Source organism: Taudactylus pleione, unplaced genomic scaffold, assembly GCF_031769625.1.
Source record: "Taudactylus pleione unplaced genomic scaffold, aTauple2 ptg000032l, whole genome shotgun sequence".
In the NCBI taxonomy this organism is placed as follows: Eukaryota; Metazoa; Chordata; class Amphibia; order Anura; family Myobatrachidae; genus Taudactylus; species Taudactylus pleione.
Genome location: NW_028284434.1, coordinates 40,024,739 through 40,041,928, shown reverse-complemented (window position 1 = coordinate 40,041,928; position 17,190 = coordinate 40,024,739). Strand labels below are relative to the sequence as shown.

General features: G+C 41.3%; 1 protein-coding gene across 7 annotated transcripts in view; it reads left to right on the top strand.

Annotated features, from left to right (window-relative positions):
- Positions 1 to 17,190, top strand: part of MAD1L1 (mitotic arrest deficient 1 like 1) — an 811,364-nt gene that overhangs the window by 150,524 nt on the left and 643,650 nt on the right. For all 7 annotated transcript variants that reach the window (XM_088452027.1, XM_088452028.1, XM_088452030.1 and 4 more), the window contains exon 11: positions 5,069 to 5,213. In XM_088452027.1, coding sequence (XP_088308153.1) covers positions 5,069 to 5,213 — 145 coding nt within the window. The remainder of the gene's footprint in view (positions 1 to 5,068; positions 5,214 to 17,190) is intronic.

Sequence of the window (17,190 nt, the reverse complement as noted above, 5' to 3'; positions counted from 1 at the left end):
ATCTGTATTGAATGATGCTCTGCAAGTAGAATTACTAAAATCATCATAAATACTAGGTAAGGTACTAGAAGAAAAATTTATTTCTTAATTTCTTTTCATAAGACAAATATAAAGTGTGAGGATCCCGGGTTTATGTGTGCATTATTTTCGCCTACTGGCCCTCGTCGCCTTGAGAAAGGCAACTGTATATAGCTCCGCACGGTACCCCGGGTCCTTTTATGAGTCCCTTTAGATCGCACAGGAAATGACACAATAGCAAAGGTATAACGATACCTTTATTTTACATATCACTACTTCTACATGTAACATCAGCAACTACAACTATATACAATATATACAGAAATGCCAGTAGTATTAGCTAACACCTTGGGGAACCCAGACACATGTCCCTATAGCAGAGGTCCCATTAGTGTGAGAAAGGTGGACAGTTACTCTGTCCGGCTTACCCGCCTGGGCTGGGCGAACTACACTTGTGCGCGACAGCTGTGAGGCTCCACACTTCTCCAGGAAATGGCTCCTCCGTCCCTGACTTGCTGTTCCCGGCCGGTTTGGCCTGATCGTCCTCTGCTCAGCAGGAGCAGGGCGTGCAGACCAGTCACCCCGCGTCAGCGGGCACACCAGTCCCACGCCACGGGACTGCTCCGGTGGGAGGTACGCTTGGGCAGAGTCTCCCGACTCCTGCCCAGCCTGGATCCTGCTACGTAAGCTAGGACTCCTCTCCCTTCAGGTCTCAGGTCAGAACTCCCTCAGAAACCCTTGTACCTGCCATATGAAACCTCTGATGTTCCCATGGTTAGGTGCCACCCCTGATCCCTAGTATTGGTTGGGTTGAACGCAGGGGCTGGGTACTGAGCAGTTACTGATTACATCATTCCCTGCCTCCCCCCTGTGGATAACGGTGCCAGCCCGTCTTGCAATGGCCCCTTTGGTACAAAGGAACTTAATCAGGTTGATAAGAGGGCTGACTCCCCTGGGGCTATAGAATCAGTCACTGTTAACCCCTCATAGTCATTTGTGATGTCACATGCCATCCAGCTTACTATAGCTTCCTGTCTAGAGTTTAGTGAGAGGTGGGCTATGGGGGTATCAGCTTCATAACTTCCTATGGGGGATATCCGCAGGCACACACATATACCATGTCTGTACATTCATGTGGAAGGGGGGATGTCTTCCCCCTGCCTCCTTATCACACATTATAGTATTACATATACCATATGCATCTTATACATAACATATCAGGCTTTAGAGATATAATACACTGATAGGCACAAACACTTGTATATACAATAGGGACTCTTTGATATAAGGTCCTATTAATGTCCAATACACAGTTCTCTGTCCCCAGCACAATGTGATGCACAAATACTTCTTGTGCATATAATATGTCCCATTCCCCTGACACACATGCTGTGATGCTTGAGCAGGAGAAACAGCTATTTTCCACCTCTTGCACTTATACACTGCAAAGCAGAAACAGGCTGTAAAAAGTACACAATTTTAGGGCGGGCTGAGTAGCGGGGTTGTACGATGCCAGGGGGGGCACTCGACCGCAACATAAAGGATAAGTAAGGCACACAGGCCAAGCAATCTCACCACTCTGCCTAAGAGTTGACCTTACCGGATCTGTGTCCAACTTGGTCACACATGTAGGTGTCTAAATTAAATGGGTCTAGACCCAGCACCATTGGATGGTTGTTCTACAGAGACTTGTAGATCATGGTCATTGAAAATGTATAAGCCGTAAGCGGTGGTCCGTAAGATACCTCCCAGCATTCCTGGCAATAGGGATAAAAACTCCTGGGAAGACTCTACAGTTTCCTAAGGTCCGGACTGTTTTGGGATATAGAGTTCATTTTGTCCTCTATTTATTAGCACTCTTTAGTTGTCCAGAACACTAGTTGGGATAATGGGGACACTGCTGTCATGCCCACAGTGAACTTCATAACACACTAAATGCAGGTTGTAGATAAATTTACTCCTTTACCCCACGCAAAAAATAGAAAACCTATCGGTATATTTACTAAAGTGTGGGTTTATAGAAGTGGGGATTTTGCCCATAGCAACCAATCAGATTCTACTTATATCCCTCTGTATCATTGGGTTTGTATTGTTCCAAATCTACAACACAGGGTTTGGAGGGATGTGAGGGCTGGAGGAGGCACCGGAATAGGGAGCGTCTAGAAAAGTTATCTAAGAATGTTCATTATTATATCATTTATGTGGTTGATCCAAGAGATGTAATCTGTGTGCCAATGAGTCAGGTTATTTTCAATCTGTGCAAATTGAGGAGGATAGTTGACTGTTTGCAGTTGGTTGTAAGAATTGGTTAAGGTGACTCCATGGTATTTCAAGGAGTGAGTGGGTGTGCCACGGGAAATCAAAGTTCAAATTGAGAAGCCTTTTCAAGGGTGTCGGGAGGTGAAGACACAGAGCCTTAAGGTGCCCATCCTCTAGCCGATTACACTGTACGATTGCACGATTACGACATCGTAATCGTGCAATCACTCAGTAAGCGGCCGCAAATCGTGCATCCAAATGTCGGTAACTTCAATCATCGGCCGAAAATGCAGGCCAATCTGCCCTTAACGACAGATTGGCCATGTTCGGGGATGATTACTGTGCCTACACTGAACGATCAATTGTTCAGTGTAGGCACTGCCCCCCCTAGGGGAACGACTGTACAATTACGATGTCGTAATCGTACCGTCTTTCCTTGGTCTACTAGTGGATGGGGCACCTTTTAGTAGTATTATTTATTATTATTATTGACCTAACCCGATAGAGACCCAAATATGGACCGTTTATTAAATAGGCTCGGCAAGGTTGTAAGAGGTCAAGTGAATTGTCAAAGTTTTTAAATGCCACATCACTTGTTATATTTGCATCAACTAACAACTGATAATGAATCTATTCTGGTCACTGCATAGTCAATCTACTTTTTGGTTTGAGAGATTCCAGACACTTGTAATCTCCCCTCCTACCTTGGCATTTCATTGTTGTGGAAGTTTCTATGCAAACTTCAGCTGTATGTATAGAAACCTTTAGTGTGTTGTCTTTACATACTGATGGAAAGAAACCGCCACTGGGATTTACATGATTTTTTTTTTGTAAACTAATTAAAACTGCAAGCAGAGGTAGAGATGGCGTTTATGCAATTAAATGATCTGTTTTTCATGGTAAGATTTAAAGCCTGAACAGTGAACCTTCCCACCTGAATGTGCAGTTGAAAAGACTCTATTTCACAGCTGGTGATTAGAACATTGAACTATAAAGAGTGTGGAATTAAACAGTATCTTAAAATTGCTTTTCAATTTATCAACAGTAACACATTGTTGGTTTTTCTTTGTACATTTTAATCATTTCTACCCCTGGAGAGAGTCAGATCTGGTAGTAGTGTCACTTAAATATACTATTAGACAGGTCACAGTGATAATTACATTTAATTCCGAAGATGTCATTTTTTTTTTCTAGTCTTTGTGGCTTGCCCTTTGAGCCATCTCCCCAGAAGAGCTGCAGAGTTGATTAAGGCAGAGAGCATTTCTTTAAAGTATAAAGTAACTCCACAATTCAAGGATCTGTTTTAATTAGACACTTATAAATTAATTGTGTTTTCTGATTGAGGGTGGAAGGATCACTGCAAGCAAATGCAATGTGTCTTCTAGCTTGGCGTTGTCCATGGTTTGATTGTTTGGCAAAAGCTTGTGTGTGGGTTGAGTTCCTTAAACAAAAAACTATTTTTAATAATCTGCAAAAATTAAGGCAGCAAAACCCCCCCAAAAAAACAGTCTCCTGTTTTAATGTGTAACTTGCCAAATTGCACTAGTAAGTTACCAGGGCGTGACAGTATGTTAAAGTATGTTTTCATAATTGGTCGCCAGTTTTGTGCTCTGGAATTTGCATCACCGTGTTTTACAAACACAGAATGGATAGCTTTTCATGGTGGCGGGTGGTCTCTGTGTAATGTATATAGGATTTTAAAATCATAAGTTTCAAAATTAAGTTAAAATTAGGGCAGAGGTTTCCAAACTGTACCATTGCAGTCCATGTTTTAAGTATATCCATAATTGAGCACATGTGACTTAATTAGTACCTCGGTAGATTTGATTAAACCATCTAGACCACAGGTTCTTAAACTCGGTCCTCAGGACCCCAAACAGTTCATGTTTTCCAGGTCTCTTCACAGCATCACAAGTGAAATAATTAGTTCCAGTGAATCAGTACACCTGTGCACCTGCTAGGTGACATAAAGAACATCACCTGTGTGGTGTCCTGAGGACCGAGTTTGAGACCCACTGCTCTAGACTCAAGCATGGGTTATCCCTAATACCCGGATTGTAATGGCAAAGTTTGAAAAGCGAGACAAGTAGCAGGCAGGTATGCATTATAAAATCTGTTAGCTGTTCCTGTGGGTAACAACTGACAATGAAAGTGAATGGTGCAGAGTTGGGCAGTTTTGCAGTATTTATTTTAGGTCACCCATGGTCATAAGCCATCCGTTGTATGCTAAGTGACGGCTCAGTTTTATTTTTTTACAACAATATTTAACAGTGAGCTTTGAAAATCCCGTTCGATTTTACCCAACAGTTGAAACCAAAAATAACAAACATTTATAAATTTGGGAATAAATTGTCCTTTCACTCTGCAATCATTGATAACAATTTGGGCTTGATGAGTATGTAATTATGTCATTATTTAAACTCTGGTCTTTTTATACCTGACCAATTTTTCTTTAGCGCATTAATCATGGAACATTGTGTGTACAACTGCGATTGACTTGACTATCTTGAGTTTTACAGATATAATTGGATAATAGAATCTGCCAACAACACTACATGCAGAATTAAAGACAGGGGTAAACTCTCATCAGTATACAAATTGCTACTTTTGTTAGCAGCAGTAGAAAACACCTTGGATTGCTGCGCGTTCACAATATTATTTTGTAAATGCATTTTTGTCTTGCCTGATATTATTGCAGCTCTGTTCTCTATGCATATTGGTTTTAGTCTCCTTTCTTTTGTGGCCTTCCTTTGTAAGAAATAATGACGGCAATATTTTGCGTTCTTTCCAGCGCGCGGATGTTGGAAAGTGCCAGGCAGAATTTGCAAGATGAGCTTCTGAAAACACAGAATAGTTTCCTCGAAGAGAAAAAGAGGAGGGAACAGCAGGAGGCGCTGGTGAGGCGTCTGCAGAAGAGGGTCCTGCTGCTCAGTAAGGTATGGTGAACTGCTGCACGAGAACATTGAGGTTAGACATGTCAGACATGACACCAGAAGTGACTTTCTAACCATGTTTATCTACAGCTGCTATCTTGTTCTGTTACCCTATAAAGCCTATTGCATGGTTAGAGTTGTATATCATAAAGAACTGCTAAGATATTAGCACTTGATGCTTTTGTGCGCACTTCCAGTTATTACAGCCGCTAATACAGTACATCGGTGTGCCCGCACCTCTATGGAGATTAAGATAAAAAAATAACAATGTTTTACTACCCTAAAATCTAGGTCCTTGGAGCTAGTTGTGTTGGCCCCCAAGTTGGCATAGTGTGTAGTGTAGCTCCCACCCCAAATAATAATAATTCCTTTTGCTGTAGATCCACACTATTGCTGGACCGGGTTTTAAATGACACAAGAGTAATGGTGCGTACACACGTAGTGATCTGTCAGCGATACGATATCACTGACAGATCGTTATGCACCCTCCCTGGTATGCTGGATGATCAATATCCACCGCCAACTATAGCGATCATCGATCGCGGGTCCCTATAGTAACTTGCTCAAAATCGAGCAAGTGGACCGGCATGCAGGGCCGATGGACTATATCGCTATCGTCCATACGTGGCCGCGCATCGCTTGTCGAAGGTAAGTTGGTCTATCAGAGTCCTCATACTGTATTACTGTACTATAACGGCCCCTCTATCCGGCCATAACAGGCCGTGAAGTGTAGGATGAATGTTCTGCAGGAATTCACAAAAATACTCCAGTACGGAGCTTCATTAAGCAGAAACTTCTGTCCATTTATTTTTATGTTGTTTCTTCAAACAAGCAGTGGACGTACGTAGCAGTTTTATCATTTCATAATAACAAAAACATACTGACCTTTTCAAGTTTCGCCAGCTAAAGTCGGGTAGTGATGGAAACACTAGGAATGAATAATAACATTCCGTTATATGCAATAATGTGATCTGGATGAATGTGTTGTACAGCCCCATCCAACACTGTTGGATTTCAATATTTCCATAACTGCGGAGAGGCCAATCTGTCAGCAACAGTCATTGTGTTAAAAACTGGTATTGCTGGTGTAGTTTTATAGCGTTCCTGTGTTCTGTGTATCTTATCAGAGCCTACTTTATAATCACTGTAACTAGGTTTACTTGGAAGTACCTATGAGGATCCATTTAACAGTATAATTTGTGAAATGTCAATCTATTATATGCGGACAATCCAATTAGGTGGGAATTCCGAGCGGCGACTTTGTTTCATGAAAAACTCGGAGACTTCGCACAAATGTGCGCACCAGAGAATTCTCCAATCCAATTAAAATTCCTATTCACGGTACTCGCAACGGAGGTTTGCAAATTGACTGTCAAATGCGATGAGAGATGTGCGTGATAAAATGGAGAGACCATCCTGGACCCCCCAAAATTTATAATTTCGTTAGCAGGACCTTATAGAAAGCTGTTTGTGGGCAAAAGGAAAGTACCCAAGATTTTTAAATGGTTTCAAATGGCTGATTTGTGTGTGTTTTGTTTTTTTATGCAGAAAAAATAAAAACTTCTCATTTAATCTCAAACGAATTACACGAAAAATGCAGAAAAAAGTAGGAAAAAGGTGATTTCGGGGCACTTTGAAAAATTGTAAAATGATGATAAAAAAAAAACAATTTTTCAATAAAAAAATACGATCATTAAATTTGGGGTGCCTAAACAAACAAAAGAAAAGTTAATTTTTGCAGTAATTTGAGGCCATTTCTTAACCCCCCAAAAATGACATGACATTATTGGACTAATGAAGGGAATTGGAAACTTCCAGTTGCCTACTAGTACTTACGGGGAGTTTCCAATGGGTTCAGTACGGTTACCGACATTTTAACCTTAAAATAAAGCTTTTCCCTTCCATCTTTCACCCTCAGGGAAGTGCAACTGAAAAAATGCAAATTCACTTTGACTGACTGGTTCAGTGCAAGTTGCTAATTGAATTGCAAAATTAATTCGCTATGAGAATCCGAAGAGAAAACAGCAATTCGCACCTAATTAGATTGACCCCTTTGTTGGTAGTTGTTTATATATTTTGTGCACTCTAATGTGTTTGGTATTTGGGTATTGTGTTTTTTATTTTATTTTGCGGCTGCCTTTTTGCGCCTTAATCACACCTCTTAATCACCCCCCCAGGCCCCTCTGAGCGCTGCAGAATGCTGGGCTGAGCACAAGGTATTCTGGGAGGTGAATTAGATGCCAAATGTCAGAGGTCATTAATAAGACCACCCTGCAGCTCTGATTCGTACTAATATAATAATGTAGATACAGTATATTATCACACGCGCTTTGAAATGTAATATGGATCAGTATATCAGAATGACTCCAGGGTGCCAATATTTGTTTTAATTTATTATAAACGGATATTTATATAGCGCACACATATTCCACAGCGCTTAACAGAAAATATTTGACCATTTGCGTCAGTCCCTGCCCCAGCGGAGCTTGCAATCTATATTCCCGACCACACGCACAGGCAAACACCTTAGTGGTAATTTTTGTCGGGAGCCAAATAACCTACCCGTATATTTTGGGATTGTGGGAGGAAACCCACACAAGCACGGGGAGTATATATAAGCTCCTTACAGTTTGGGGACGTGGTGGGAATCTGGCCCAAGACCTCAGTGCTGTGAGGCAGTAACGCTGACCATTTGTAGTTTCCCAGAGCTACAAATGAATCAGCTCTGTGCCTGGCTCAATGAAGAGCTGATGGAAAACCATAGACAGAAAATAATGCAGACAGTAAAAGTTGCAGGAGGATGCACGCACTTATCTGTAGCGCTTTAGCTGTTTTTGAACTTACAGTACCCACCAGGGAATTCTGGGAGTTACAGTGGAACAGGCGGCGAACCGCAGACTCCATTACATTAGTTCCAAGGCTCCTATACGTATTGGGGAGTTGCAGAATAGAGAGATCCATTCACAACAGTTTAGGTAAATTAAAAAAATATACAGACTGCCAGTTTATGACAATGAAGGCTGGAATTGCTTGTTACATTGCTGCTCGGTGTCATTTCATGGCTTGGGGGAGAGAAAATAATTGAGATGCATCCGATTGACATAGACTACGGTGATTTCTATATCAAACTGAACAAATATAATACTAATGAAAAAAAAAGTTGATATTGTAAAGGGGTGTGCATGCAACATATCGTGTAGGTTAATGATATAATAAGAGCTTTTCTATCTATGGAGAAATGGAGTAGGCATAGGCTGCGTCCATTGCTGCTTCCTGGCTAATCTCTGCACGCACTTTGGAAATTACGATCAGTATACGTATTTTGCTTAGAGTTATATAATTATTATTTGTTTCCAATAACACCTTTGGCTTCTAAAAAAAAAAAACCATTGCATGCCTGTGCAACCGTAGTGAGAGCTTTCCCCCCCGATTACAGTTGTACTTATGTGATGTAAATAAAAAATCTCCATGCAAAATATAATCCCCACTTGATGCTAGGAACATGTGAATTTTTTTCTAGCCTAAGCAAAGCTTTTCTTTGCCATTCCGCTTGTGTGCTGGAGATTTCAGCTGACCTGCACAAAGAGTCTGAGAAGGTGGTGGACGACTACATTGTCAGCTATAGGGGAATTTGGCTTGATGCAGGTGGTGGTATATTTAATTACAGTGCTCACTAATTCTCACTGAGGTATGTTTTTTATGCAAAACTCAGGAAAGAGACAAGCTGTAAGTCACTCCTGCCAACAGGCCCAATGTGAGGAGACTGTCTAATCTTACCTATTGTTCAGATCTTTGGTATGTTGCCATAATCCTGGCAAACTGCTACAGCAGATTTGTACTATTCAAGGGTCTTTAAGGGATGGTGATATGCGGTGTACTAGCCCTTCTGAAGTGCTAAGCACACACACAGATGAGATTTCTGCAGCTCCGTGGACATAACTTGCCCCCAAAATGGCATGATCATACCCTGATGATTCCCAATTAGCCAATGTTGAGCGGTACAGTATGTATATAATAATCCACTAAGCTTGTCCCATCTCCATGTATGTGCCTGCCGCCCCTCCAATGACTCCCCAGTGCTAGTGAGACTGGATAAGACCCTAGCAGGAAAGGGGAGAGACCAATCTGTACACCCGCGGAATGAAGCCTGGGTGAGTGGGAGGTGGAGCTTGGCAGAGCAGTGTGGCAAGGCGGAGGAGCGAGGGGGTGGGATGGAGCAGTGGGCGGGGTGGTGTAGAGCATGGGGCTGGCACTGGACGTGGCTGGGTCCTATTACTAGTGTAATATTGTTCAAAGATAGTATAGGAGAGATTAAGTTAATTACAAGGTAATTTTACATGCACTTCTAGAACTTACTGTATTTTACACATTGCTTATATTTGTGCACAAGTAATTCATGGTTTAGTAACTTTAGTACCATAACATCCCACGAGGCTCCTACATTGAATTTCCCCCTATATGTTGTATGTCTCTGGAAGGTCTGTATGTGAGAAGAGGATTAGAAAAAGCTCCTTCTCCTTTAAATGTTGGTTATAATGATTTGTCAGTGGGGTCTTGAGGTTATGAATTAGGTGAACATTGATTAAAGTCGACTGATTTGTTTTAAACAATTGTGTTTCTGAGGTGTCTTTGAGACAATCAATACTAATCATATAAGTGACTTGCTGTGGCCTATAGCTGCAGTGCTCGCTGCGAGAAACCGCTCTGTGATTAACTATTTTCTGAATGTCAGACAGATCTCAAACCGTCTAATTCATCATACCAGGCTTATGTGTTCCACAGCCTCACTTCTGATAAAGAAGGTAAAATGTTCATGTTCCCTTATTCAATAACTGATCAATATCAGAACATATTAGTGAAAAAGTATAGTGCCTTGTAAATGATTGCATTCATTAGGACTCATGCAGTCTAAACTGAAATTAAGATAAAAGAAATATAGATATGTGTGTATATATATATATATATATATATATATATATATATATATATATGTATATGTATGTGTGTGTGTATGTATATATGTCTATTTTCCCCTCAAATCATTATATGATCAAGTCACCCTAGCATTGCCTAGTGAACTCTGTGCAATCTATTATTATTATTATCCATATTGGTATCCTCCATTATCAGTACCTTTATAAAGCACCAACATAAATATTAATTTTAGCTCAGAAATGTTTGCTGCTGTTATTGTGGTCCTCCAGAGCTTACAGCCACTCATAACACATAATTACGCCCATTTTCAGTTGGATTTTTTCACCAGGTATATGGCTTATGTAAGTGCCCACTGATAATGATGACTTTGGAACCAAGTGTATGGATACAGGCAGACTAGCCACAGAAATGCAAACAGCTCTGCATGCAGGCAAAGATACGCATTTAGCTCAGTGCACACAATGCAGGAGCAATTTACAGCCGACTTCTCTTCTGCCACGGCCCCACTATGAACAGCGTTGTTGGTTTTTATTGGAGAACCCGTTGTCCTAAAGACCTTTCATCCAAAGCATTTCGTATAAGAGATCTCATAACAGTATAATATACCTACTTTATTCTACCGGTCTGCTTTAATCGGCAGATTCCATCCAAGCGGTAATTAAAACAACTGTTCTTTGTTGTCCCGTCTGCTACTTCTATCCCATACATTGCCACACTTTAAATTGGTTAATTTTAACTGAAACTTCTGTTTCAAATTAATCATCACAACACTAAGAATGTATCTGGTTCATTTGGAGGGGAAAATGTTAACAAAAAATACAAATTAATTTTTTTTTTTTTTTTTGCCTTTTTTTTTTTTTTCTTTCCCACTAAAGAACAATTGAAATTGTTTAGCTATGCACTTAGAAAGCAAAGATTTTACAAAACACAATCATTGTTCCTGCATATGAATTTCAGAGAACAAGAGTTGTTATAATAAAAAACATCATATTTTGTGTTTTTTTGTTTTATATCCGTTGTTTCAGAAAGGAGCTGCTACATCTCTCCTCACACTTCTAATATTGGTTTTCTTCTCCTGACAGACAGAACCGTAGGTTTACGAAAGCAATTTTTACAGTAATAAGAAACTCAAATCATTATACATCACAGCTGACCTCGGAGTTAATAGTCTGTGTCAACTTTCAGCAAGTTTGAAATTAGAATACCTTCTTGTCCTTTCATAATTTAATGCTTTTTTTGCATGAGAAATTGTCAAATTCATTGGTATTATGTTGCATTTTTATGTTGCCAATGAGAGATAATGTTATACAACATTATACTGGATTTTCTTTTCATTATCTAAGCACTTTGCACGTTATGGGATACACAATTTATCTTTTTATAGTTTTTTTTTTTTTTTTTTTACATGTTGTTTTTGCCTGTTGTAAATCTTTGTTATAGGACTTTACCTATATAAGTTGTTTGCAGAGCTCACAGTTAAGTATTCAGATTTTTGGCATCCCGGCGGTCTGGATGCCGACGCTCCTATTACCGACGCCGAAATCCTGACACCGGTCAGAAGCCTAACTCCATAATCCTGACCGCCAGGATATCGAAGATAAGGTTCTGGTGGTGTGTGTGAGGGTTAGGCACTAAGGGGGGAGGGTTTGGGTTAGGCACCTGGGAGGGGGAGGTTAGGGACAGGCACTAGGGGGGGTTGGTTAGGGGCAGGCACTAGGCGGTTGGTTAGGCACCAAAAAAGGGGGGGGAGGGGGGGTAAGCATACCGAAGAACTAGTGTCGGTATGTTAACCCTTTTGAGATGCCGGTGTCGGGATTCTAACTGCTGGGATCCCGAGCGACTGCATCTCATACCGATTCCCTGGACTAGGGGCAGATTATTGAGGTTTGTGTGACATAATTTGGGGCCAAGATATGTTGTCACGTGCTAATGTCTGTAACTGTCTGACAATATGAAGTAACAGACATATATTTCTAAATTTGTTTGTCGCATGCAGAAAAGCATAACATAACCGTACACATCCTCTGTTCTAGGCACGGTTAAATAAGACAGTACATGATTTTGTAATTTCCCTTTAAACAGACACTTTAAACATTTTAAAATCTTGAGTGTATTAGCTTTAAACAATAACTGCACCCAAATCTGTGGAGTCACCGTACATAGGGCCTAATTCAGACCCGCTCGCGAGCGTTGAGTGCTCGCAAGCGGGTCGATGTTGGCCCAGTGCGCATGTGCACGAGGGAGCCGGCTCCATCCTGCGCATGCGCGAGACCCGGTTAGCGATGGCCAAGCCGTCGCTCCGGGTCTCGCTACAAAGGGGGCGTGCTGTCGATGGTGAGTGACAGCATGCCCCCTTTGGTGGGCGTGCCGGGGGCGTGGCTGCTCAGACGGAGGCGTTCCCATGGGATCGCATACCGTCTGGGGCCGGCCCCACTGACATCACAAGTGATGTCAGTGGTAGTGCTCTCGGCTCTGATAGAGCCAAAAGCACTCCAGGGCTTGCGGCAATGAGACCCTACCCCAAGAGTCTCGTCGCAAGCCCGATGGTCGCGATGGGCTTTACCATTGCGACCATCTTTTTGGCCGCTCGCTATAGCTGTGGGTGGTCACCCACAGCTATGCGAGCGGCCAGGAGGCCGCTCTAAAAAAAAAAAGAGAAGGACGGCCCTGATTCAGAGCGAGCGCTCTGTCAGAGCGTCCGGCTCTGAATCAGGGCCATAATTCGTACAAAATATTACCTGTAGTTCCACCTGGTCTGTTGACTACACAATGTTAATCGTTCTATACTTTCTTTGCTCTTGTTGACAATGTGTGTTAGGTTTTGTGGATTTCAGATGATGTAATCCAGTAGTAGAAGCAAATGCTCAGTCTTCATTGAGCAAGATGTTATCTCCAATTAGAAAAGTGGAGCTCAGTTTTCAGGAGCATCCTAGGGATAAGAGCCAGCAGTGTCATCAAGAGCTTGAAGTGTAATCATCAACAGCCAGATTGGTCGAGAACCAGGACCTTTAAAGCCAAAGGTCAAAACACTGTTGTTAATCCGGTAGAGTTAAGAGCGTAGGTTGAGAGAAGCTGGTTCGCAGAGAGAAACTCGTTACAGGTTGAGTCTCTCATATTCAAAATGCTTGGGACCAGGGGTATTTTGGATATTGGAATATTCCGTATTTTGGAATATTTGCATACCATAATGAAATATCTTTGAGTTAGGGAAACAAATCTAAACAGACTATATATACGCATTGTGTTATATACACCTTATACACACAGTCTGCAAGTAATTTTATACAATATGTTAAATAATTTTGTGGCTCAAACAAAGTTTGTGTACATACATGAAATACATACATATACACACAGCCTGAAGGTTACTTTTATACAATATTTTTAATTTGTGCCTTTAAACAAAGTTTGTTTACATTGAACCATCAGAAAGCAAAGGTTTCATTATCTCAGTCATGCTAAAAGTATTCCGTATTTCGGAATGTTTGGATATGGGAGACTCAACCTGTAACTGGCAACATGGCTTTCAGGAAGTTCCTCGTATGGTTTGAAACAAGCCTCAAGTGTTAACAACTAAATACTAGCAGTAAGTCAGTAGACCATTAGCAGATGCAAAGGAGGTGCAGTGGTGGTTGTCTGAGCCTATGGCCAGGGGCGTAACTAGTCATTTGTAGGCCCCATAGCAAATATGGGACATAAGACACACCTCCATCAGCAATTGGCCCCATAACGGCTGCACCTATGACAGTTAACACCATGGCCTATGGCTCCCTGTGTAGAAGCTGTACTGCTACAAACCAGAGATCACAGTTTGAGACCTGCAGCACCAGATAACTCCAGAGCATTGGTGGTGTAGGAGGAATAAAAGCAAAACTGAGACTTTCGTCTACGTCCCCTGCATGCGTAGAAAGTAACTTTGATAGCATATTAGATGCTTCGTAAAGGCTTTGGGGAACCTTTAGACGAGGACTAAACTGTTAAGGCCCTTTACAGTGTGTAGGCAACATGCTACCTGTATGATATAGTGGGGTAGGTGTATAATAGCGGCACTTACCGTGCTGCTATAACGTTTCCCGCTTCGCCTCTTTACCAAGGCGAAGCAGGAAGCACTACCGATGAGATGTATAAACACCTCATCGGCCGGAGAGGGGGAGCGTTAACTCCCCCCTCCGGCGCTACCCGCTGGAGACCACAGCCCATCAGCCTAGTGCTGATGCGCTGTGTCTCTTCCCGGCCGGCTCCACTGAGCATGCGCGGGATCTCGCAAGTATCGCAAGATCCCCGTGTGGAGCCCTGGAGCCGGCAGCCGCCGCAGCAGGGACAGCGCTGTCCCTGCTGTGGGGATAGGCTAGGGCCAGGCTGTAGCTGTCGGTAACGACAGCTACAGCCGGCCGAACGGTCAGACGATCTGACTGTTCGTACATAGCCCAGGCTATCAGCGCTGCTATCTTGTAGATAGCAGCGCCGATAATGACAGGGGCACATAGCGCCCCTGTCATTTACCGCCCAGACCCCCGATCATACATCGGGGAGAAGCGGTATCAGCGCACATAACGTGCGCTTATACCGCTTCTGGGCTTCATACATATACATATTCATATTCATACTCCAGTAGCTACTGTTCATCTTGCGCCTGCAAAGATGTCCATATTAGACATTATTTAAGTTTCACCAAGTGTGGTGTTCTCTTGCCTTTCCTGCTGGCACTTTTGTTGGATTAATACTCAGTGATACAGTAGTGAGAGCACTTTATAAAGTCTTTGGCCAAGCAAACACCATGTTTGCTCTTATTGTTGTAAATGATCAGTTTTATGAATAAGTAGACCATGTTCTAATGGTCATAAATAAAACTGGCGCTCATAGCAGTCTCGCAGGCTGCCATCTCTGTGACAGGTCCTCTTTTGTTAGGTACAAGGTGTGAGTTGGCTTTTTTTTTTTATCTTTAAAGTGTTCAAAAATATTCAGAGTATTTTTCTTTATTGGTTTATTTTACATAGGTTTACACCACTCTGGCTTTCTTCTCTGTTTCCCTAACTCAATAGCATACAATGGGACACAAGATTTCCCATGTATCATGCATTCTACTAGTATTTTAAAATAACTTATCTTTATTTTTAAATGCTATTTTGTTTTGGTGGCCTACCTACTAAAAATACTAAAATGGCAAGATGATGAAACAAGGGGATTACTGTCGCCTATACTTGGGTCTTTGTGGTCCACAATTCTTGGCCTGCTGCAGTCCACTCCTCTGGAAATTAGCGTGGTATGGGGACAGTTTAGTATGCTAAACAACTCGGCTAGCATGCAAATCAGCCTGACCAGCATGCTAATCATGGCCACTAATGGCCCACTGATCCCAATCGGCACTATGTATCAGTTCAAAACATTGTCAATCTTTTCAACCAGCGTCTGCTCAATGCCAGAACCCTTTGGGTATTAACATCCTAAGTGTGCTGTATGTTCTTGTTGTAGAAGTATGTATGGATATAGAAGTGTCACATTGAGGGAATAGTTGCTTAAAGATTTGGAAGTGCCATCTTTACAGTATAGTTAAGAGTAAAGTAGATGCATGTAATTTGGCCCTTACACTCACACACATTCTCCATGATAAACCCTTTGATTAAAGCTACCTACACATGTTCTATCTGGATTTATAGTAAGTCAATAGTACATCCAGATCAGGCAACAAATTGATCTCACACGTTGCAAAATTGATCTGATTGCTCAGGTATCACGCATTATTTCAGAAATAGGTTCCTGCACTCAATTAAAACCCATGCAAATTAGATTGTGCTAAAAAATCCCAAGAAATACGGTAAAATTATTGATCCGTTTCGATGTATATTTTTTAAATGACCACTGCGCATCGACGGCTTCACAGTAACTTGTCTCATTCCGATTTTTTCTTCACAATAAACAATAATTGAATAGCTTAGCCATGCATAAATCCAGCCGCTGCATTATTTGTTTTCTTAAATAATTGTGTAACTGCTCTCTACAGTCTCAATTGCTCGACCTTTTGCGTTCTCTGCTTCAGTTAACGTTACAATCCTTAAATGTGTATTCAATTTCATTGTCTGTGATGCTCAGAAAGAGGATAATTACAATATCATGGTTATATTAAGCAAATGGAAATTCCTCTCTGAAGCCATTCTCAGGCTATCATTCTGAAATACATTTTGCGAGTAGATATTCTAGTCTTCAAGTATCTGTAAGGCAAACATTGGAAAGAAAATGACACCACGCTTTAGAAATCAAAGTGAATGGGATCTCCACTTGAATTGTTGAGATGCATTGATCTTGTTTCGCGAAGCTGAGCACAAACAGTGATTACATACATATCCTCAGGCTCGGTAAAATCAACAATACCTGATCGTACTGCGCTTTTTTTCTTTTTCTCGTCTTAAGTGTAATATCTCACAAAAAGCGAAGAGGTTGTTGGTTTTTAGGGAAACATCACCACTTAGTTTTTTAGGATCTGGAAGGACATAAAATCTATGAAGTGCAATTGTTTATTTTCTGGTACGTCTTAACCAAGAACAGGGTGAAGATTCCAAATAACGCCGTTGACAGCTGTGCATTAAATAGGCATACAGGTCTTTTATGTTAGGTATTCCACTATACTATTTATATAGGTTTTTCTATCTGTCCCACGACTAGTAACAAGATGGTTGTCTGATGATTGTTTTTTTTTCTCTGCCTTGTGGTTTAAAGATGATCATATCTTAAAGCTGCGTCTAAACTATTTACTTGTGAGCTATAGGTAACTATTAGTGCTGCTCAGGAGATAAATTTAGGTCACATGGGCAGTTATTATTCACCAATATTCTGTCTTGTCTACACGTAAAGGGCATGGATATGTTGGCACACTTTGCAATGATGAACCCAAGGGTAGAAAGTGTCGCTGTAGACACAGGAGTCAGTATGTAATGGCAGGCGAATGTGTAAAAGAAAATATATGGATTTTTATACAGTTTTTTTTTTTTTGTCTATTCAATTCATTATTTTTTGTTATGGTTCTAAGTACAGCTATTGGCTTATAAAG